This window comes from Myxine glutinosa, chromosome 13, assembly GCF_964187855.1.
Source record: "Myxine glutinosa chromosome 13, kmMyxGlut1.1, whole genome shotgun sequence".
Classification (NCBI taxonomy): Eukaryota; Metazoa; Chordata; class Myxini; order Myxiniformes; family Myxinidae; genus Myxine; species Myxine glutinosa.
This window is the reverse complement of record NC_136273.1, coordinates 64,550,368-64,574,845: the sequence shown is the minus strand read 5'-3', so window position 1 is coordinate 64,574,845 and position 24,478 is coordinate 64,550,368. Positions and strand designations below refer to the sequence as shown.

At 44.8% G+C, this 24,478-nt stretch overlaps 1 protein-coding gene across 2 annotated transcripts; it reads left to right on the top strand.

Annotated features, from left to right (window-relative positions):
• Positions 1–1,841: 1,841 nt before the first annotated feature.
• Positions 1,842–23,917, top strand: SLITRK2 (SLIT and NTRK like family member 2). Of its 2 annotated transcripts, none has more exons than XM_078767601.1 (2): positions 1,842–2,346; positions 20,402–23,917. In XM_078767601.1, exon 2 carries the CDS (start codon positions 20,479–20,481, stop codon positions 23,083–23,085), a length of 2,607 nt encoding a protein of 868 aa, XP_078623727.1. In that variant the 5' UTR covers positions 1,842–2,346; positions 20,402–20,478; the 3' UTR covers positions 23,086–23,917. The 2 variants fall into 2 exon arrangements, with proteins under 2 accessions (XP_078623727.1, XP_078623728.1); XM_078767602.1 differs by having other exon boundaries at positions 2,295–2,346; positions 20,437–23,917.
• Positions 23,918–24,478: the final 561 nt, after the last annotated feature.

Here is a 24,478-nt window from a genome sequence, read left to right as displayed (position 1 = left end):
GTAATATTACGGAATGAATTTATTTTGGCCAAGATTTCTGTGGACGGAAAGGTTTGTTTCCATTGTCCACTTGCCTGAAACATGTGCATTTAAGTGGAATTGGAGGCCCTGAAAATATCGTTCCGATAACAAACTGGAAAATCGATCTCCTTTTTTTGACTTAATGGAAAGTCGTCCCAACAAACTCCAGAATCCTTTTATTACGAACAGCACACCGAGGCTGCACACCCACATGTGCATATGGAATGCATCAGTTTCTTCAATATTTTTTCTTTTCTTTCAAAAGCTTCTGGGAACCTGTCATTTAGCGTGGAATGAATTGAAGGAGCATCCCGTGGGATTATAACGCGAGAACCGCTTTGTTTGGAAAGATAGCCCATTAAATGTTCAGGTATATATCTCCAATGATTCACCTGCTCTCGACACGTGCCTTGTTATCTGTACTGACCGAATACCATCAACCTGCAATTTAGTGCACATTAATCCTGTATGGCATTTTTGTATCCAGGGGCTTATGGAAGTAACATGACTGAACAAAGAGGAGCCGCCTGACCTGTTAATAAGGAGAAAGTAGGTCAACATATTTGCTTTCGTATAGTGAGAGTTTCCTGCATGTAGTTGTGTGTCTGCTGTATGTTGAAAATGGTAACTTTTAATGCAGACAACTTGAGTGTGATGGATCTTGCCAACATGTTGAGCACAATTACGAAGCATCTCTGGTTTTCATGCCGTTTGGGTGATGTAACGAGTCTTGCTCGTGGCCTAATTAATTGTACTGCAGACAAAGCACTCCTCGAAGCGCATTCTCTTGGGCACTTTGTTTTGGCTCCTTTACGTGTCTTATAATTCGTTAATCGCTTGCATAAGCAAAGAAATGTTCGTTCTGAGGTCGACCTAATTTGAGTGAAGCCATCTCACAAAGGTGGACGTCTTTCTCCTCAATCCTCATACGACCATCACGAGGGAGGTGCTTTCCATCTCATGGAAACGAACTGCACAAAATTGTGACCTGAACTCGTCGATGGTCAGCTCGTCCGAAGGAATTTGGAAGTAACACCGGTTGACGTTTTAGGAATTTTCTCTCGGAGCAGTGGCGCCCTCCAGCTGCCTGACTCATCGGTGCTTGCAAAGATCTCTCGTCCAACTCTGACCCTGGCTTGTCGCCATAACTAAAGCTTCCTTCCGTCTCCAACACGAGTCCACCAACAGTGCTCACCCGTCGGTCATCACTGCGTTCTGTGTACGATTTCTGAAAGTGAGTCTGCTGTAGTGTTTGATGAGACGGACGCTTTCTCAACTAACAACTCCCAATGCATCGCCATGCAGGCAAATGGCCTTCGCGCGGGTTCCAATGGGATTTCAAGATTGGACTCGAATTTTATGCGCATCATAATAACCGCACCTTTTGTGAGCATTGCTGAGCAAAGGATTTCGAACATCCCACAAGAAGTGCTATTATCTCGCAACGGAAGATGAATTTCTGGTGAAATAATTGTAAAATGTATTGATTTACGATGACTACTCCTGATTCAACGACCATTTCCCCATGTTAGGGGGTTGTTCTGGTCTCTAATCCAACAGTTATTACAAAAATGGCTCATACAAGGGTATTATTTACACAGTGTTTATTCATATATCCGGACATGGGAATTGTCCATGTGGAGCACCCACGCATCCTCACAAATCGCGCACCGTGTGCACATTCCCTTCTCCCCCATTATTCCCCAGAGCTGGAGCGACACTGTCCCGGGAAGCAGACGGGCAGCGGCGAGTCCCGCCCAGCACGAAGAGAGGTGGATGGGGAAGAGGTGGGGGAGCTGGGAGACGGGCTTCGGAGCGCAGAGTGGAGCGCTCTCTGCGCTCCGCGAACTCCTGGCGAGTCGACGCAATTCCCGTTCATCCACACTTTGTTCAATAATTGTATTCCACCTTTGTGCCAAATAGACATTTGTTGGACTCGAGACTGCGTTATCCTCGGAAAAAGGCAAAAGAAAAAGAGCATTAAACAAAACACCTTCACCATCTGAAGATTGCGGGTTGTTCGGCAAGCGCTCTTGGCCGCATCGAGTCTGCAGCTCCTCCGTGTGTCCACCTGGCCGGGGGAACGGACGCAGCGACATTGGAGTACGACTACAAGGGAGTCCTGAAGTTTTGTCCGTTTATTTTAGCTTTTGAGAAAAAACGGTGGGGGGGGGGGGGTGGGGGAGATCATTGGTTCAGGTATCGGTCCAGCGGTGAACAACAAGGAGCGATGAGAAAAGCGCACATGCGGAATGAAGGTGCGTGGAGCCAGACACAGGAGCGTGGACGTTTCTCTGAGATGATGCGCTTCCCTTTCCTATGCAAGTAAGTGCCTGCGGATTTGTCGCCTTCTTTTTTTTTGTCCACGGTGTGAAAGCTTTTGCAAAATGCCGTTAAACAAACGCACGTCGGAGGGAAACGCTTCTCTTTGCTCCGTGCCGATCTCGATCTGCTCGTCTGCATGCAGCTCACGTCCGCTCGGACTTGTAAGGATTCGTAGCACAGACGAGCCAAGTACGGAGCTTTTGTGCGGCGATCACACAATAGGGTCGCCGCGCTCCCCAGACCCGGGCGGGTAGCCAGGGCCACGTGGGGCCAGGTATATTAAAAACTGCGCTCGCGGCGCCTCGATCGGTCAAAGCGGGTTTACGCGTGAAATCAGACGGAGGTGAAATTACGCGCATCTGCTCCTCGAGTGTGGGTGTTTGTGCCATTCCACCGATTGGCAATCCTGAGCGATGGGCTGACAAATGACAGGTGGGAGTGCGAATTGGGACGGGTGTTTGAAGCTCAAAACGCGGTTTCTGATCCCGGGGAGGCCAGTAAAGAGCGAAATGCAAATGGGACGAGTCGGGAGGGTCCCCTCTCGCCATCGACATAAATTCCCATCGCCTTGAGAAATATTTACATCTCGAGTACTGCGCGGGTACCGTTTATAAATGCGAGGAAGAGCAGCATAATCTGTTAGGTGTTCGTCTCGCCGGTGTGGCCACGTTGTTACCGCCTTCATCCTTCTGGCTCCACGTGTCATCCTCTTGCCCCTTTTCCTAAGCGAGGGCCGTTCCTTGTCCGTATACGACTTCCCTTGTTCGAGGTTTCGCCAGGCGTGTCGCGCCTCCTGCCTTGTAACGTTCTGCGGAATGCAGCAGAGGACGTTGCGCATTATTCGTATTGTGCCAAAAGCGATGTCCGCCGTGCTCTCATTATGACGCTGTCAAAATCACTCTCGCTTGGTGCTCCAGACTTTTCTACATGTTATACTTTTCCTCCAAATGTAAAATTTCAACAATTGGATGGAGTGTTTGTGTGTGAGTGTGTTTCTGAGTGTGTGTGTGTGTGTGTGAGTGTGTGTGTGTGTTTGTGTGTGTGTGTGTGTGTGTGTGTGTGTTTGTGTGCCTGAGTGTGTTTGTGAGTGTGTGTGTGTGTTTGTGTGAGAGTGTGTATGTGTGTGTGTCTATGTGTGGGAGTATGTTTGTGTGGATGAGGGTGTGTGTGTGTGTGTGTGTGTGTGTTTGTGTGAGAGTGTTTTTGTGTGTGTGTGTGTGTGTGTGTGTGTGTGTGTTTGTGTGTTTGTGCGCCTGAGTGTGTTTGTGTGTGTGGTGTGTGTGTGTGTGTTTGTGTCTGTGTGTGTGTGTGAGTGTGTGTGTGTGTGTGTGTTTGTGTGAGTGTTTTTGTGTGTGTGTGTTTGTGTGCCTGAGTGTGTTTGTGTGTGTGTGTGTTTGTGAGTGTGTGTGTGTTTGTGTGTGTGTGTGTGTGTTTGTTTGAGTGTCTATGTGTGGGAGTATGTTTGTTTGTGTGTGTGTGTGTGTGTGGGTTTGTGAATGTGTGTGTGTGTGTACATGCATTTCCACAACCTGTCCAAGAGGATAGTACATCGTTTTAGGCACTCGATGATTAACTTTCTAGGTCTGGGTCCAACGTCCAACGCAACTATAAACCTCTGATATGTGTTCTCCAGGCAGGATATTACATCATAAAACACCCCGTCACTTAGATGGACTTGAATCCGGGTCTTACATCGCTTAGCATTTGTCTACGGACAGACGTTCAACATCGCTCACAGTGCCTTTCCACGAACATTAAGTGTACCACAAACAAATACGGTATTGTAAACTTCCTTTAGCCAAACTGGCAATGCAATAGCCCTCAGTGTAATCCTAGCCAAAAGACTCCTGCAGCAGCATCAAACATTTCTATATATCACGAACATAATTATTTTTACACACACAAAAACATACATATATATGTTTGTGTGTGTATGTGTGTAAAAATAATTATGTTCGTGATATATATATATATATATATATATATATATATATATATATATATATATATATATATATATATATATATATATATATATATATATATATATATATATATGTATATATATATATAATTATATATACACCGTCGAATGGTGTAGGTTGAGGTTGTGGGTTGTGGTTCATTTCAGCCTGAAGGGGTGGTGACTGAGCGCGGAAGAGAGATGGAGGTGTGTGTGTGCGCTGCAGGAGTGGGTGTGGTTTTGCAAGTGTGTTTTTGTTTGAGTGGTGCATGTTGTAAGGGTCGGTGGTTGGTTGGTTTTTCTTTTTTGGTGTGTGAGTGAGTGAATGAGGAGCTGTGGATTCTGGGAGTGGAGGCGGTTTTGTTGTTGTAGTCTGTGTTCTCACTGGCTGGGGGTATGTACGAATCCGGGTGTAGCTGCTGCATGTGGAGGTGCATGTGCCCTTGCTGGCCCACCTTAGCTGATCGTATCGAGGTTGAAGGGACGAAACGGGATGATGCTGAGGACCTCGATATATATATATTTAACATTTTAACACTGTTCCTTGCGAAAGATTCGGATATTTTTCATCACTCGTTCTTCCCTCCCTAACCTCACAATGACAATCACTGTAAGTGATGGAAACCACACTCACGGCTGAGATGCCACGATCCAGCTGTTCTGCCTCTGCCGCCAACTTGATCCTTAAAGGTTGTGTTCCAATCCAAACGCACACCTGTCAATGGTGCGATCAATGATACTGTTATCTTGAGGGTTGGTAGGATAGCTTTGAGCTGATATGCACACTTCCCTTTAAGCTGCATAAATCTGGCTTTGAATCTCGACCCAGCTATAAATGGTGACCCTGGTGTTTCACATCAAGGAGATCGAGGCATCAATGTATCTGCCGTCCATCGTTGGAACTTAAATCCGGAAGTTACGTCATGCGGTCCTCTGTCCTCGGTATTGGTCGACATTAAACACCCCAGGGTGTGTTTTGCGAAAAGTAGGCGAATTATCACAAAAGAAAAGTACAAAAACACTTGGCCAGAACTTTACCCTCAACCCACTGTCGTCCCCCGACTGCACAGGTGATTATTGGGGACATTAGAAGAAATAATACAGGAATGTTAGCTGGGCGTGGCGGGTCTTAGTATCGGCTTCTCACCTGGGAGACTGGTTAGGTGCGTGAAGGTACCTCGTCCAAGTGCAAACCGCCCTGAGGTGTTCTGGAAGGTGTGCTCCAGCATGGATACCAAATCGTCGTTTATAACAGCATATTAAGTAGGCCGTCGCCCATCTCAAATCATGTAAATCTCAAACGTCCATTGGTAACTCGCAAGTGTAGGCCTTTCTGTCCAGGTACATGGCCAAATATTTTCCCTACCATATAGTCTGGCCAAATGAAGTTCGGAACATAAAACAAGCAAATCCGATTATTATGATGACATTTCACCACCAGATTGGAGTGTATTTTTACAGCTGTGACCCGAGGAGCTTTTGCGTGAAATTTATCGGCTAAAGATGTAAAGGGCGCAAATTACAAGGACATCAGTAGACGAGGGATGGAATTGATATGGCATTCGACGGCAACCTGGGACCTCAGCATCAAGACGTAGGCCTACCGTTTCAGGCGAGAGCATCGGACGGTAACGGATGGGAGCATCACCCCTTTCTCAAATCCATTAGACATTAGAGAACCCTGACAGGTCGCCCTAAAGTCCAAAGTGTCCGCGTCCTCGCCTCCTATACAACTTCAGGTGTAAAACGTGTCACAAGCAGTCGTTCGCGTTAACCAACTTGTCGGAAGGCTTAGTAATCATACATTATACGCCCTCTACAGATGCAGGTTATTGTGGCGGGGTTTTTGAGACCCGTTAATTGAAGTTGTCAAAGTCCAAATTAAAGTCCAGATTAGCGATTTTGTTTCAAAGTCGACCCAGTGCTTTGTCGAGTGCATACATCCCTGCCACCGGAGTTTTAACGGTGATCGTCTCTTGATGATCATCATGTGACTTGACCAGTGTGGCACGCAATTTTTCACAAGGCTCCTAAACCCATCCTTTTTCACCAAAATGGTCGTCCGAAGCGAACCCGGTGTGTGGGCCGCAGAGACAGCTTACTCCCCGATACTGAATCCACCATTTTGTGGTGTAAAGAGCTGCGAGGAAGATCGCTTCCTATGGAGTGATCGACGCGTCCCATGGGTTCGCGCGTCCTCTCTGTCTCTCCAGATTCCCTGGCGTGACAGTCGCTGCGATACACGTCAAGCCGGGATTTGAAGGGGACCGACACGTCCTAAAAGTAGGTCCGACGCCTCCTCAGCACGGGTTAAAAGAACTTGCTTCATGAATCATTGTCCACAGACAGAACAGACCGCCTTCTCATATTCGAGGATGGAGGCGTCACCACCGTTGGGGACTCGGGGCACATTTGGCATCCCTGTTCAGTACACACTGAAACCCACTGTCTTGGTACCCATCGTAGCGGGATGTTACGCACATGCGGTATTTCCAAACCCACCAGACACATGCTGCATGCTCAGCAAAATGTATGCGACCTGGACCTGTATTGGGCGCAGGAATCAAACCGAAAACAGGTGGAGGTGTTGCCTTGTATCTGAAGCTTATCCCCTTGATATTCAATCGCATGAACGACGAACGACCGTTTCATCCCGTGGAGTGAAAGCGACGCCACGTGACATTGCTTCCTATTTGATCGGGTGGTCGGCCATATTGTGATGATCGATTGGAATGTTCTGCCTTCGTAATGGGAACGTTTCCACTGGGTTCGGACAAGATCCGTGACGTAAACACCTAATCTAGGCATTTCGTCAGCATGTTCAGCGAAGTGCACAGCTTGAGGCAAACCGTGAGCTCATGGAACGACTTGCAAGTGAAACTGTCCTCAACATCTGTACCCTGTGGAGTAAATGAAATGAGAGTGCTCACATTTTGGTCCAAAAGAGTGGAAGCAGCAACACCCAAGTTCCAAATATTTTGGAAGGTTTCCTCCCAATAATACCATTTTACTTTTCAGAAATCGAACAATCTAACTTCAATGATAATGTGATGCGTTTGTTCCACAGTGTTTGTCATCGAATCCAGAATGGATTGTGGTTGCTTTTTCTTTTTTTTCTATGTCGGTCACACTGCTTGCATTCCTCCAAGATACCTGTGTCCAAATAGAAATGTATCAACTGTGTGTGTATTTTGTATGTGTATATATATATATATATATATAAAACACAGTTTGTGTGTGTGTAATGTTACCGATAGACTCCTAAACGGAGAGGCTCACGTACTTGATATTTGGCATAGACATGGCCATTGAGCCTGGGAAGGACATGGCCTACATAAAAATATTTGACGAGATCCATATTTTTTATTCATATTTACCTCAGCGCATTTCAGCGAGGAATATTATACACGGAATCTTACCTGGTGGCAGAGCAGCGTGCTGATTCGCTCAGAGCGATCACGTGATGTTCCATTCCCGCCGCCAGACCATTGAACATAAAACAGTTTGTGTGTGTGTAATGTTGTAATGTGTGTAATGTACGGGTCTCCCTTCCCCGCCCGGCAACGCCGGTACTGGAGGGCGTCACAGGATCGGTGAGTCTCCAAAATCCGCTTCGTGCTGTTGCAAAGATGCAGGACGATGTCGCGATTGTTGTGCTGCTCTCCGACCATGACAACTGCAACGTCATTGTTGACTAGCCCTCCCCTTCCCTCGCCCTTCCCCCTCCCCCCTCCATCCTCCCCTCCCCCTCCGTCCTCCCCTCCCCCTCCCTTCCCCCTCCACCCTACCCCCTCCCCTTCTCCCTTCCCCCGCCCCCTCTCCCCCCTCTCCCCCTCCCATCCCTCCCCCTCCCCCCCTCTCCTCCCCTCCCCCCTCCCCCTCCCCCCCTCATCTCCCCCCCCTCTCCTCCCCTCCGCCCGTTCCCCTCCCCTCCCCTAGCCCCTCCCCTCCCCCACCCGGCAATGCCGGGTACTTCTGCTAGTATATATGTTGGAACCCATCTGTGGATCGGTCCCATCGGCCGATGGGTCTGACCCATCTGTGGATGCACGAGAAATGACAATGCAGACCCATCGGCCGATGGGTCTGCGCCATCTGCGGATGTGTTGTTCACCTTGAAGGAATGTGTATGCATCAATGGTGGATGAGTATGTTTATTTGAACCTAAAAATATTATCTTATCTTTATCTTATCGACAAACGGTTATCGACAAACCACATGTCACGGACTGCTTTATAAACATTTATGACATCAATTGCTTATTTTTAGGTTCAAATAAACATACTCATCCACCATTGATGCATACACATTCCTTCAAGGTGAACAACACATCCGCAGATGGCGCAGACCCATCGGCCGATGGGACCGATCCACAGATGGGTTCCAACATATATATACGTATATATATATTGTATATGTGCTGGCAGGATGGCCTTGATGTACACACACTCATCTCTCAGCCGTCTAGCCACATTTTAAAACCCAACCCAGGTATAAAAGCTGTGGTCCTGATCTTTCACCTGCAGGGACGTGTGTGCAGGGATTCATCAACGTGTGTGCCATCCCTCGGATGCACGTTTTTTTTTTTTTTTTTTTTTTTTGTATAGAGTCAAGGCTCGTGAAAGAGCTAACATTTATCAAACAAACAAATCAAACAAACAAGCAAACAAAGTATATAAAAAGGGGAGCGGTCGACAAGATGGGGAGAGAAGGGGAGGAAGCACACAAACACAACATTTGAGAGCAGGGACATCGGGAGATGTTTTTGGAGGGAGAGGGCCTGGCGGGAGGCAGGATAGGTATAAAACGCAAGGACACCAAGGACTTCCAGGAAAGAGGTCAAAAGTCACCTCAAAAAAGTGGATTTGGGGTGAAATTAGCAGGGGTAGAAAAGATCAAGGTTTTGGATTGGGGAAGACAAGAGATGGTGGTGAACAGCCGTTTTAAAGACCTGGAGGGAGGAGTGGGATTGAAGAGAGTGAGGGAGTTTGTTCCAGAGGCAGGAGAAAAGAGGATTGAAGGAGTGAAGGTGAGCAGAGAGTCTTGATTTTGGCAGTTTAACCATAAGAGGGTTGCAGGCAGATCTTGTGCGACCTGCAGGAATATTTGGGGGACAGAGCCCAGAGAGAGCTGGGGGAGCAAGGCAGGAGAGGAGTCGGTAGAAGACGGAAAGACCACCAACCTGCCTGCGGTGATTAAGTGAAAGGCCCTCGGAGATAGCGTCATCGCGGGAGATTCCAATGATTCTGAACGCTTTGGTTTCAACAGCGTGAAGACGAGCTAGGTGCGAGGCAGGAGCACCAGCCCAGAGGGGAGAGCAGTACTCCATTGAGCTGTGGATGAAAGCCTTTTATGTGGTGAGGAGCTCAGGTGTGCCAAGGAAGGACTTCGCACGACGGAGGATGCCCAGTCGGCGACTGACTTTGGAGGCCAGCTTGGAAATGTGGTTTTCCCAGGAAAGATCATGGCAGATAGTGAGACCCAAAAGCTTGAGTGACAGAACTTCTTGGAGAGGATTATTCAGAAAGTAGAGGGGAGGGTTGTCCAGTCGGTCTTTTCGGAGAGATATCGTAAGAGTGTGAGATTTGTCAGGATTGAAAGACATGTTCCACTTGTTTGCCCAGTCTGTGATTTTGTCCAGGTCTGCAGAGAGTGAGGAGGCTGCGGACTGCCGATCTGAGGGATGAGGAATGGAGCGGCAGAGAGTGGAGTCATCAGCAAAGAATAGAGAGGATTTTCAAGAGAGTCAGAGAGATCATTGATGAAGACCAGAAAAAGCACAGGGCCCAGAACACTGCCTTGGGGAACTCCAGCCTGAACAGGAAGAGGAGATGAGAGAAACCCATTCAGGGCCACACGTTGACTACGACTAGAGAGGAAGTCCGCCAGCCATGCGTGGAGATTTCCATGGATACCAAAGGAGGAGAGTTTGGTGAGCAGAGCGGGGTGCCAGACCGTATCGAAGGCACGTGATATGTCGAGGGAGACAGCTCTAATTTCCTGTTTGGCATTGAGGACCTCCATCCATTGTTGAGACAGCAGAAGCAGCATGTCCAGAGTAGAGTGACCTGGTCTGAAACCAAATTGATGATCAGAGATCAAGCCATTGGAGAAGAGGAAAGATTTCATATCTGAAGCAATGATGGATTCCATGACTTTGCTGATAATTGGGAGAAGGCTGATTGGTCTGTAGTTGCTAGGATATGTTTTTGCACCTTTTATGTGCAAAGCGGTGATGTTGGCTGATTTCCAAGCAGATGGCAGTTGACCTTGAGCAAAAGAGAGGGTAAAGAGAACAGAGAGAGGGAGTGAAAGAGCGGAAGAACAGGATTTTAGGACCTGTGGGCTGATGCCGTCAGGTCTAGTTGCAGAATCAGAGTCGAGGGTTGACAGAAACTTTTCCACCTTGTCAGGAGGAAAGGACGCAGAGTCCAGGAGCAGCTGGGTACGACTGGGTATGGTGGGTACAGAGACTGGGTATGGTGGGTACGTTAAACTGGGTGTCCGGTCTGCCCGAATGAGTATGTGGATGTTAAAGTGTCGATCCACAGTGTCGATCTGAAGAGTCAGAGAGTTATCGCTGGCACCGTGTACAAATTACAAATTCCTCCTCCAACTACTGCTGGGAAGGAAATGCCAAACCAGCCAGTATAATCCTTGTCAAGAAACTGCTTTGGTACAACCAACACTCTAAAAGGGCTTTCCGGAAATATATACATATACAGTTTGAATATATACATATATATATATATATATATATATATATATATATATATATATATATATATATATATATATATATATACATATACAGTCACATGAAAAAGTAAGTACACCCCATGTAAAGTTTTGACTTTTTAAAACATATTTCAACATACAGATATTTGATCTTCATTTCAACAATATTGATAGATAAAGGTGATATAATATAACAAATATCATGAAACATTTACATTTTGTAGTCCATTGTATAATTTAAATAAACATAAATGCAAATTTCGCATGTGGAAAAAGTAAGTACACCCCTACATTTATCACTACTTCAAATACCTAAAATTAGAATCAGGTGCACCAGCTCAGGTGCAAATGATTAGAACATCGTTAGAGAGGATCTTGGAGGAACCTGTCTTATTTAAACCTCAGACATTTAGTTTAGTTTGCTCTTTTTTGTTCAAGTGTGCGGCGTCACCATGCCAAGCTCAAAAGAGCTCTCCGAGGCCTTCAGAAGGAAGGTTATAGATGCCTACGAGTCTGGGAAGGGATTTTAAAAGATCTCTAAAAAATTTGAAATCAATCATTCGACTGTCCGGAAGATCTTCTACAAGTGGAGAAGATTCCAAACAACTGCCAACTTGTTCAGGCCAGGCCGCCCCAGCAAGTTCAGTCGAGAGCAGACCGCAAGATGCTGAAAGAAGTCTCTAAGAACCACACAATGTCATCACCAGACCTACAGGTAGCTCTTGCCACTGTTGATGTCAAAGTGCACAAGTCTACCATGAGAAAGAGGTTGCACAAATTTGATCTACATGGGAGGTGTGCCAGGAGCGAACCTTTGCTGTCCAGAAAGGACATCAGGGCAAGACTACAGTTTGCCAATGAGCACCTAGGCAAAGACCAGCACTTCTGGAACAATGTGCTCTGGACAGATGAGTCAAAGGTAGAGCTATTTGGCCACAGTAGCAGAAGACATGTTTGGCGAAAACCAAAGACAGCATTTGACCACAAGAACCTGATCCCAACTGTAAAGCATGGTGGTGGAAATATTATGGTTTGGGGCAGCTTTGCTGCATGAGGGCCTGGGCAGCTCACCATCAAAGAATCCACTATGAATTCTTCATTGTACCAGAGGGTGCTTGAGGATAATGTGAGGCCATCTGTCGGAAAGTTGAAGCTCAACTGAAGGTGGACCTTGCAACATGACAATGACCCAAACATACCAGTAAATCCACCAAGGAATGGCTGAAAAGAAAGAAATGGAAGGTTCTGGAATGGCCAAGTCAAAGCCCGGATCTAATTCCCATTGAGATGTTGTGGGGGGATTTGAAACGACCTGTGCATGCAAGAAACCCCTCAAACATCGCACAGCTGAAAGAATTCTGCATGGAGGAGTGGGCAAACATTTCTCCCAGTCGATGTCAGAGACTGGTAGACAGTTATAAGAAACGCCTACCTGAGGTTGTTTCTGCCAAAGGGGGCAATACCACCTATTAGAGGCAAGGGTGCACTTAATTTTTCCACATGCGAAATTTGCATTTATGTTTATTTAAATTGTACAATGGACTACAAAATGTAAATGCTTCATGATATTTGTTATATTGTATCACCTTTATCTGTCAATATTGTTGAAATGAAGATCAAATAGCTGATTGTTGAAATATGTTGAAAAAGTCAAAATTTTACATAGGGTGTACTTACTTTTTTACTTGACTGTATATATATATATATATATATATATATATATATATATATATATATATATATATATATATATATATATATATATTACATGGCCAAAAGTATGCGGACACCACTTTGAATGAGTGCATTCGTCTATTTGAGCAACACTCATTGCTGACAGGTTATATATAGTCAAGCACACAGCGGTGCAATCTCCATAGACAAACATTGGCAGTAGAATGGGCCGTACTGAAGACCTCAGTTACTTTCAAACTGGAAGCAGCGTCATAGGATGCCACCTTTCAACAAGTCAATTCACCAAATTTCTGCCCTACTACAGCTGCCTGTAAATGTAAGTGCTGTTATTGTGAAGTGGAAACGTAGAGGAGCAAGAACAGCTTAACTGCGAAGTGGTAGGCCACACAAGCTCACATAATGGGACCTTCGAGTGCCGAAGCATGTAAAAATCTTCTGTCCTCGGTTGCAACACTCACTACCGAGTTCCAAACTGCCTCTGTAAGCAACGTCAGCACAAAAACTGTTCATCAGGAGCTTCATGAAATGGGTTTCCATGGCCGAGCAGCCGCACCTAAGCCTAAGATCACCATGCACAATGCCAAGCGTCAGCTAGGGTGGTGTAAAGCTTGTCGCCATTGGACTCTGGAGCAGTGGTAACTGATGTGATGTGATGAATCACGATGAATCATGCTTCAGCATCTGGCAGTCCGGCGGACGAAACTTGGTTTGGCGGATGCCAGGAGAACGCTACCTGACTGAATGCATGGTGCCAACTGTAAAGTTTGGTGGAGAAGGAATAATGGCCTGGGGCTGTTTTTCATAGTTCGGGCTCGGCCCCTCAGTTCCAGTGATGGGAAATCTTAATGCCACAGCATACAATGACATTCTAGATTATTGTGTGCTTCCAACTTTGTGGCAACAGTTTGGGGAAGGCCCTTTCCTGTTTCAGCATGATAATGCCCTCTTGTACAAAGTGAAGTCCATACAGAAATGGTTTGTCGAGATCGGTGTGGAAGAACCTGACTGGCCTGCACAGAGCCCTGACCTCAACCTCATCGAACACCTTTGGGATGAATTGGAATGCCGATTGCGAGCCAGGCCTAATCGCCCAACATCATTGCCCGATCGCACGAATGCTCTTGTGGCTAAATGGAAGCAAATCCCCAAAGCAATGTTCCAACATCCAATGGAAAACCTTCCCAGAAGAGTGCAGGCTGACATACCAACTCCATATCAATGCCCATGATTTTGGAATGAGATATTCGACGAGCACATACAGGTGTGATGTTTGGGTTCCACATACTTTTGGCGATGTAGTTATATATGTATGTATATATGTGTGTATATATATATATATATATATATATATATATATATATATATATATATATATATATATACACAATATATATATATATATATACACAATATATATATATATATATATATATATATATATATATATATATATATATATATATATATATATATATATATATATATATATATGTATATACAGACTTGGCATTTAATATGGAATATTTTTTTTGTGGGGGTGAACTTACTTTTCAAGATGTCTTAGAACCAAAAGTTCATTGGAATTACGGATACGGAGTTACAGATACGGAGTACGGCTCTTCCCTCTTAGCAAGGGGTGGTTAGTCCCTTGTCTTGTTAAGCTGACCGTCTCTGCTCCTGGCACTTGTAACGCTATCCCGTGGGATGGAACGGATCAGGGTTATGGGTCCAGGGTTTATCCTGAATACCTTTATCCATCCCTCCGCAGACTAGGGAGACAAGTACCGCTCGAACCCTGGTTTGGATGGTCTAGTTGCCGAGCGGTTTTTAGCAACCCGAAGTTCGAGTCATTATCCTTCACTAAACCCGATCCTGAACGTTGGCCGAATCGCGCCACGTACACTCAATATTGAAACCACTAAAGCGACCGAACGAGAATGAAGAAGAAGAAGAAGTACAGAGGAATAACAGGATTTATTAATTATTTACACAAGCCAAAGCAAAGAGAGCAGTCAAGGTTATATACAGGGAAATGGAAGGAGCAGGAGACACAGTGAAATCATTAGCTTACCTGTACAAGCTTAATTAATAAACCCCAGGACAACCTGGAAGACTGACGAACATTCACACTTACACGGGGAAATGCAGGCAGGAATGAATGGCTTGGAGATGGATGGCTTTGAGAGGCAAGGAAGGTTCAGCGGGGACTGGGCACTGTCGGGCCAGAAGGCACCGCCGTCAAAAGAAGCTGAGCCGCGGTCGTACGAACTCCCGCGGTCCCAAACTGCGCGGGCGAAGTTCCTTTCTCCGCACTGCTGCTTCGCGCGCTCCTTACGTTGCCTCGGTCCATATTTCCTGCAGCGCGGCAAGTATCACGGCGGCTTGGACACACCTGCTCATCTCCAGTGCATCTCTCTTGTGTTGGCGTCTCCCGCGGGTTATATAAGCCCCACCCTTGAACCTTTGCGAACCTCCCCCAAGCGTTCTCTTTCCGCCCTCTCAAGCCAAACCCCTCGTTCTGGGTTGGATGAGCGGGGCCGACTCACTCCTCCCCTCTATGACGAGGTGGAGACCCGCCTTTCTTCTTCCAACCGACCGCGTGCTCAATGGAGTCCATTTGCGGCGAAAACCATCCAAACCTGACACTTTGCAGATGGGACCTACTCTTATTTAATTCGGTGCAATGAAGAGTCAAACTATTGGGAAACACAGTCTTAAACTACATAGAATAAGGGACTAACTATTTAAAAGGATATATGGTGCCCTGCATGTAGGTTTATGGAATTAACTAAGAGGACGAGCTTCGACCTTTCTCTACATTACGGAGGGTGACATTTCCATACAACAAAACCATAATTCTCACATCCTTTACACTTTCTCAAATTCGTTACAATATGTATGTATGTATGTATGTATATATATATATATATATATATATATATGTATATATATATATATATATATATATATATATACACAATATATATATATACCTTTGTTGGTCGAAAGCTTGTCGACAATTAAAGATCGACGTCCTGAAGCTACGTCCGCGTCTTATTTAATCTAACGATTATTTATTCAATACAAATGAGACGCCCTGCTCGTACTTTGGAGTTTCTACTATTTCTTACAGTTATATATATATATATATATATATATATATATATATATTGTATATATATATATATATACGGAGGGTGACAAACTATGGTTTTTAGAACGGTTTACGGTTTTTAGAACCTTCACTAGTAAATTTTAGGAAATGTATCCCTTATAAATGTTTCCCCTGTAAATATCCCCCTCAATTGGCTGGTTAAAAATCGCACCCTAGTTAGTCCATGAACAACACGTAGCGAACCATAGGACCTCTTCGTAGTTATCTCATTATTATGTGTTTCAGTTAAGGATCTGTTCCCAATAGTTGAATCTGCGTTGCATTAATCAAATAAGATAGGCCCCATTCCGTCCATTTTGCTCTCCATCTCCAAATTGTGGTACTTCATTGCCAGCAGCGTTCGCTGCCATTACGCAAGTGGTCAAGCCGGAGAAGAAGGGGGGCGGAGCGCCGAGACCGAGGCATGGCCCTTTCGGCGAGCCAACCAGGGCTGAGAGGAGCTCGGTGGCGGGCGTGGTTTCGGAGGAGCGCGTAGTGATCTTGGCTGGCGTTAAAAAAGAGCGCGCAAAGAGCCCTTGGACGGCCTTCTTTCGACGGGCTCCTTTTGGAAGAACTGCGCGGTGGACGTCTCTGGCACAAGAACCATACGGTGGCGCCTTTGAACAGGACTCGCGTACACACGGCAGTGGTGAAAGAACTCCACGGCGGCGCTCACTGCAAAGGCGTTATAAGAGAACCTTGGAGAGGGTGCGTTTGGCAAAGCCATTCATTTATTACGTACGGGGCATCCCAGTCCCCCCGCTATAGGTAAGGTCCACTCGCAGTTGAACGATACGCGCGAAGCTGCCTGCCGGGTTTTCGCCCGCGGGACCGGAGCCTGGACCCCATCGCCTGGACCATCCACCTGGACCTTCCACCCTACCAGCTGCAATCCCCGTGTGAGTGTGTATGTTTGTCTGGGGTCATAATATAAGACTGTTTTAAGGCATGCCCTGTGTATCTTCTTCTTCTTCGTCCTGTATATTACTTTTGTTTCTCTTCCTTTGGTTTTCTGTACATAATTAATAAATGTCTGTTATTTCTTACCTTTGGTTTCTTCTTTCTCATCCGATCACTTTAGTCCCTTCTTTCGATTGAGTACCTGTGGCACGATTTGGCCAACGCTCGGAATCGGGTTTAGTCAGTTGATAACGGCTCGGACCCCGGATTGCTAAACCACTCGGCAAATACCATCTTGTCCGCGGTTCGAGCGGTACTTGTCTCCCTGTTTTGCGGAGGGATTGGTGAAGGTATTCGGGAGAACACCTTGACCAATAACCCTGATCAATCCCACCCCTCGCAAAAGAGCGTTACAAGTACCAGGACCAGAGATGGTCGGCTTAACAGGCCAAGGGGATTAACCCCACCCCCCCCCCTCGCTAAGGGGAGTGCCGTCTCTGAGATCCGTAACAATATATATATATATATATATTATATATGTATATATATATATATATATATATATATATTATATATGTATGTATATATATATATATATATATATATATATATATATATATATATATATATATATACATAATAACTAAAGCTCGCAGTGTTAGTGAGAGAAATCTCCGAGGATATCCCGGAGACTCAATAGCTCAGTGGGCTGTCACCACTTAAGTGATGAGGTTCCTGGGTTGAAGTCCCAGGTTGAGTCAGAATTTTTTCACACTAGCCCCATGCAGGAATTTACTTCCTGTTTCTTAAATGATACATATAATATATATATATATATATATATATATATATATATATATATATATATATATATATATATATATGTATATAAATATATATATATATATATATATATATATATGTATATATATATATATATATATATATATATATATATATATATATAACCGAAAGGGTCACAGAGTTACAAGTGTATGGAAAGCCTCACTGCGTTGCCCTGATGAAGCCCCAACAAGGGCGAAACCAGGTCGGTAACTGTGAGTTTTGCATGCACTTGTGACAGTATCTGTATTTATAATCCGTAATGACGCACTGCTAGATGGTTCCTCTGGAACTTTGCAGGCAAGGCGGACGTGCATGGCGATGACGTCATGTTGTCCGCTCATTAGGTTGGAGAACCAGATTACAGATACCATTATTAGTAACTCCCAACCGCAACCCAGAGATAACGTCACCGCGTGGCAGGCGGTGCGTATCGCTCCCAGCAAGGTGCAGCAGCAGCTGTATGGGACACCTTGCTGACGGTTCTCCACTGATGATATGAAGGTCGCATAGTGACTGATATATATATATATACATATATATATACATATATATATATATACATATACATATATATACATATACATATACATATATATACATATACATATATATATATATACATATATATATATATATACATATACATATATATATATATATATATATATACATATATATATATATATACATATATATATATATATATATATATACATATATATATATATATTACATATATATATACATATATATATATATATATATATATATATCAGGAGAATGAGGTGTGTGTACAATGACATATGTATTTAAAGCTTCCTCTCCCAAAAGCAAGCCCAGGTGGCCAATTTCTCTCCATTACCACACATCTCGAGCAGAAATAGGGATTATTCAGTGCCAACGCTCGTTGTGTCTGCAGTGGGCTTACCGATCTTGCACGACCATCGATTGCATTTCTTCCAGTGCAAAACGCTCCCCATACTGTGAAACTTGATGAATTTATCGAGCCTTTTACATGGGACTGCTGTTGGAGCGGCAAATTGATAGCCGATGGAAGAATGAAATGTAATCTGGAATAGTTATTTCTTCTGGATGCTGGCATTGCAGACAATTTTCCAACTGTGGGGCTGTGAAGGAAATGCGAGGATAAAACCTAATTCGAACTCCCAAGTCATGGTCTTCATCCTCTGCCTAATGGGCTGTGCTGAGATCTAAAATAATAACGCCAAAAGAAAGTTTTCACTTAACACTTTGTTCACGTACGAGCGGACCTCTTGGCTTGGTGGTGCTCTTGAGCCATTGAATGGCTAGCGTGGGAACGTCGCAGTGGAGACTCTTGGAGCTCCTTTTGTCCTTTCCCTCAAATACCAATGGGATGAGCAGTGTGCGCCTGCCCACTGCTGTGTACCACACGGATTTGCGTTGGTAATGAGTGTAACCCGATTAAAACTGACTTGCAGTGACATAAAGACAGGAAAATATTAAATAGCTTATACTTGTGTAGCCTATACTTACACTTGATAAATAGCTTATACTTGTGTTTTCGCAAGTGCCAGTGTTGTTGAAAGCGTCGTCTTCATGGCGGATGTAATAACCCGAGGGTCTTGCCCACTCCAGTGGACACAAAAACTCGACCTTTACCTTTGGAATGCACATTCATTTAAAGCCCCGTTTATTGTGCAAAAATTAAATTATTAGTTTAAATTGCAAAATGTATTCAACGCATGGAGAAGGAAAGGAAGGAAATCTCAAATGCATTGTTTTTATTTGTGCTTTGGCACCGACAGTCTTCCTAAAAGAAAAGGTTCCATTTATCCGGAACAATCCCTCAAAGGCACTTGGTATAAAAATGGAAATGGCATCATGCTCAATGTCTATATCTGGCGCAAATCATGCAAAAGGTATTTGTGACTGCAATGGCGTCGTGTCCGTGGGAAGTGAAAGTGTAGAGCCGCAGACCAGCATAACCTGGAATATAGCGTGAATGGTTATGACAGCTCGTGATAAAATTCGTTAAAATCACAAAAATAGGGTCGAGCCGTGTTCATGATATCCTCCCAGATCCCGGGTTATTTTAGCATGCATGCTAAAAATGGTAACAAATAACTGAGTGCAAAACCTGAGGGATCTGGGATGCATGTGAAAGGCTTTCACCATCCATAGTGTGCGCTGTTCCACACATGGATTCTTTCGTTGATGTTTGCAGTTCTCTCCTCTGTGTTCTCATTTCCTGTTTATTCATTGGCTTGCTTGTTTTGTCCAACTGTGGCCTCCACTGACAGGACATTGCATTTTACCATGTGTGCGTCTGTGTGTGTATGTGTGTCCTCATATGCACACACACACACACACACACAAACACACACACACACACACACACACACACACACACACACACACACACACACACACACACACACACACACACATTGTATTTGAGGACTATCAGGTTTTGTTAAAGGTGTTAAAGCTAATTTGTGAGTTGAAAAGCTATTAACTCTATGACATGTCTCACCTCCCATATGTGCGGGATTTTACTTCTTGTTACCAGAATGTATTTATGCTAGTGTCAGCCTCAGCACATCACATTGTAGATATGGAAGTGGTCACTTCCTCCCCAGAAAAGAAAAGAAACAGTGTCTGATTGTGCCCTCGCCAAGAGCAAAAGTAGGGCACGTGAATCTGAATGGGACATACAAGTTGTAGAGGTGCACATGTGCCACGCATTGATGTTCTTTGCTTGAATTGCGTGCTTGCAGGATACATTTCTGACTCGCTTTGGGCCCCTGCACAGATGCTGCGTTGTGCAGGACTGCTGAGCGGTGCTCCTTGAAGGATGGGGGCGCCCGCAGGGTTGTGCCACTTGGGAGTGGTGTTGCTTGCCTCCGCTGGAGCGTGGGCGAGTTTCTCCCTTCCAAGACTGGGGGCCGATGACGACTGCCCGCACCCCTGCGGCTGTGAGGAAAAAGACTACATTCTCCACATTCACTGCGACAACCGGGGCATCACGAGCATCTCACAACTCCAGCCCCCCAGCAACATTCTCATCTACAAACTCCACTTGCATGGAAACTCCATTAAAGAACTCTACCTCAATGATTTCATTAGCTATGGTGGTGCACTCTCTCTCAACCTGTCCAACAATGGCTTACTCAACATACAGGCGGGTGCACTAAATGGACTGGATGCACTGAGACGTCTCTACCTGTTTGGAAACAAGCTGCGAGTCTTTCACAATGGCACCTTTTCAGGCCTGGACAATCTTGAGTATATTCAAGCAGATTACAACCTGCTAAGGATTTTTGAAGCTGGAACATTCGTAGGGTTGCGAAAGCTGAGAGTATTGATTTTAAACGACAATCTTCTACAAGTTTTGCCGAGGGGTGTCTTCCACAACGTGACCCTCAGACACCTAGACTTGCGAGGGAACCGTCTGAAAATGTTGTCTTATCTTGGCGTTTTGCAGCACTTGGACAACATCGCCGAGGTTCAGTTGGAAGAAAACTCTTGGAACTGCACGTGTGACCTATTACCGATGAAGTACTGGCTCGATAGTTTGCCCTATTCTGTTTTAGTTGGTCATGTCATTTGTGAAACACCTTTACGGCTGCATGGAAAAGACTTATCGACATTATCTCCTGCTGAATTTTGCCCAGAAAGGACCAATGAAGATCCATTCCCACGACCTTACGTTCCACGTGCCACCCAGTTCACTGGATTGTCAGAAAATTTCTTTCTTGGCTCACATGATCCCATCACTCCACACCCTAACTCTAAAGGTGGCATCCCATCACGTTCTCATAAACTCTTTCGGAATTTTGGTTTTGTCAATTATACACATGTTGGTTCGAATTTTGGACGCATTGTGGACTTTCAGACCAAATCGCCCACCGCATTAAGTTGTCCGACTGCCTGTAAATGTACCGTGCATACGTTGGACTCGGGGCTCATTGTAGATTGCCAGAGGACGGGTATCCAGAAAGTAGCCAACCTGCAACCACGGCCTTCTGGGATGAAGAAATTGTATCTCTCCGAGAATGCGATTTTTAAGGTTTGGAGGCATGACTTTCAGGATATTCCAGGCTTGGAAATGCTACATTTAGGCAATAATCGTATTGCAGTCATTCAGGAAGGCGCTTTCATCAATCTCGGCAATCTACGTCATTTGTATTTAAATACCAATGCTCTGGAGACTTTGACACGAGGGATGTTTGTTGGTCTAAAAAAACTGCAATCTCTTTACCTGGAATATAATGTCATCAGAACTATCCAAGCGGGGGCCTTCAGTGGTCTGGGCAGCTTGCAGCGCCTTTTCATCAACAACAATGAGCTCCGTGAGCTTCCTGCAGGTATCTTTGTAGGAACATCCATAACGCGTCTTGACCTGCACAACAACTACTTCCTGCATTTGCCTGTGGCTGGAGTCCTGGAGTATCTTCATCTTGTGGTGCAAATAGACCTCCATGAAAACCCATGGCACTGTGACTGTGACATTGTAGTGCTCAAGCAATGGATTGAGGGACTTCACAGTGGTGTTGCTTATAGCCAAATTACTTGTGAGGCACCTGTCAGGTTTGCAGGCAAAGACCTCAGAGGTATCCTGTATGAGGCGTTGTGCCCAGATCAGTCACTGGAACACACACCGACGTGGTCAAGCGACAGGAAGGAGAGCACGTCAGACGACGACACACTTGGTGGTCTGGGCATCATGTCACGCAAAAGTGCAGTGCCTCTATCTGTGCTCATCCTGAGCTTGCTCATTGTTCTCATTCTTACTGTGTTTGCCACCGCAGGCCTGTTTGTCTTCATCCTACGGCGCCGTAAAGCTGCTCGTCAGGGTCAATGTGACCCAACGCTCAATCGGGACCTGGCCGCCATTCCTCTCGACTACAGCTTCTACGAAGCAAAAGGCGACGGTGCGTTATTGGACCGCGGTACCAGGCACATGCACGAATACATCCCACAGCCTATTGGAACCATGTGCAAAAATCCCATCTATGTTCCACGTGAGGATGACCATGCCACGGAGTACAAGGAGATGTCTGCAGAGGGCGTCAACAGTTTCCGTGAGCTCTTGGATAAAACTATTCAGAGGCAGATCGCCAGTATGGGCTATGGCCTGGATAGCCATGAATCGTGCAGGGCCAAGACGGATGCTTTTTATGCGGTCGGAGGCACAAGAGACTTCTCAACCACGGAAGGCGACTGTGCTAAGTTTCAAAATCCGGGGCGACCGACACCGGGCACGTCGGACTTTGAATTCGGCAAGTATGTAGACGTCCCGCAAAACGAGGCCGGTATCCGGGAAACCGTTCTGTATGGCAGTTCACCCGGAAGTGGCAATGAGAACCGCAGCGAGTACCTGGAGCTCCGGGCACGCCTCCAATGCGAGCCCGATTACTTGGAGGTTCTGGAGAAACAAGCAGCCTACAACAAGCTTTAAGTGCTCATCTAGGGACACGGAAAGTTTATGTACAAACGTATACTGCCATGCACAGTAACGTAGACAATTGGGTCCGGGACGTGCCTTTCAAAACTCCAAACGAGGATGAGACGAGCCGATCGTGGCATGAAGTTTGTTTTTTATATCGTGTCCTGTTTTACTTTGGCTCTTTGTAAATATACTATTTAACAATATAATGTAAAAATGACTGTAAATATCTCCGCCGGACAAGCACCAGAGTATCTATATGACTTCCTTAAGGATGTATTTCATTCAGAAAAATTACGCGCAAAATGTGCAATTTTAGGCACCTGTTTGTAGGATGTTGTAGACCTATTTGTTTTCGGTCAAAAGCTCATACGTACATTAATTTACGTGATGAACTTCCACATTTTTTGGTGTATAAGTGATATCCGGACGTATTTTTGTCAATGATATTCACAACTCAGGTGATTCGAATGTGTTACTCGGGCTATGGTCCAACACTGGAACGATGGAACGTGATGTGATATTCCAAGATTAGAGGATATAACTTGTGGCTAATTATCCTGATGGCATCGATTCGCTCTTTTCTTGTATAATACGAGACCATGATGATAGCTTAGCCAAAAACAGAGTGGAAAATGCAAATTTAATATTCTGTTTGTGTATTCACTCTCTGTCTTGTCTTGGAGACCTGCGATCAGAAATGTAAATAATACTGCAAAATCAATTCCCTGCAGTTCTGAATCTTTTTATTATTATTATTATTATTATCATAATTTTACTTCCCCGGCAGGCCATATTTGCTTTCCTCTCTCATAACAAATAAACGCAATTTAAAAAGCGTAAAGCTCTGCGTCCATCTCCTATATTTTTTTCCCAGGAAAACGATTTCTCTCATTTTGTTTTAACGCCTCCACTTTACTGTGCTTTTCTACGTCTGCAGAAGGACTGGAATCTCCGTCTTTCATATCAGCATCGTTAATGGATATTTTATAGACTTTCCAACACTCCATTGCATCAGTCATTGTCTGCGAGCGAGCAAATCGCAGACTCGACTCTGTTGGCGCATTCATGTAATCAGCAAAAAGCATAATTTAATTTAAAAGGACGAAAATGTTTTGAGGAACACTTATGTAGAGGCAGTCCCCGGGTTACGAACGAGTTCCGTTTTTAAGTCTGTCTGTAAGTCGAATTTGTATGTAAGTCGGAACAGTTGCGTACGGTTCACATCTAGCGTCAATTAGTCAAATGTTTGTCTTAGTATATCGTATATATTTTACCTAAAACATCTATAGGTATAAAAAACATGAAAGAAACATTTCTTAAACTGTTTAGAAAGAAAAGAAAAGATAATGATTAAAGGTTAACACTTACTCTCGTTCCAATTGATGTCTTGCAAACCTTGAAA

Excerpts from the sequence above, each read along its gene's own strand:
- SLITRK2 (XM_078767601.1), top strand. The coding sequence starts at position 20,479 with ATGGGGGCGCCCGCAGGGTTGTGCCACTTGGGAGTGGTGTTGCTTGCC.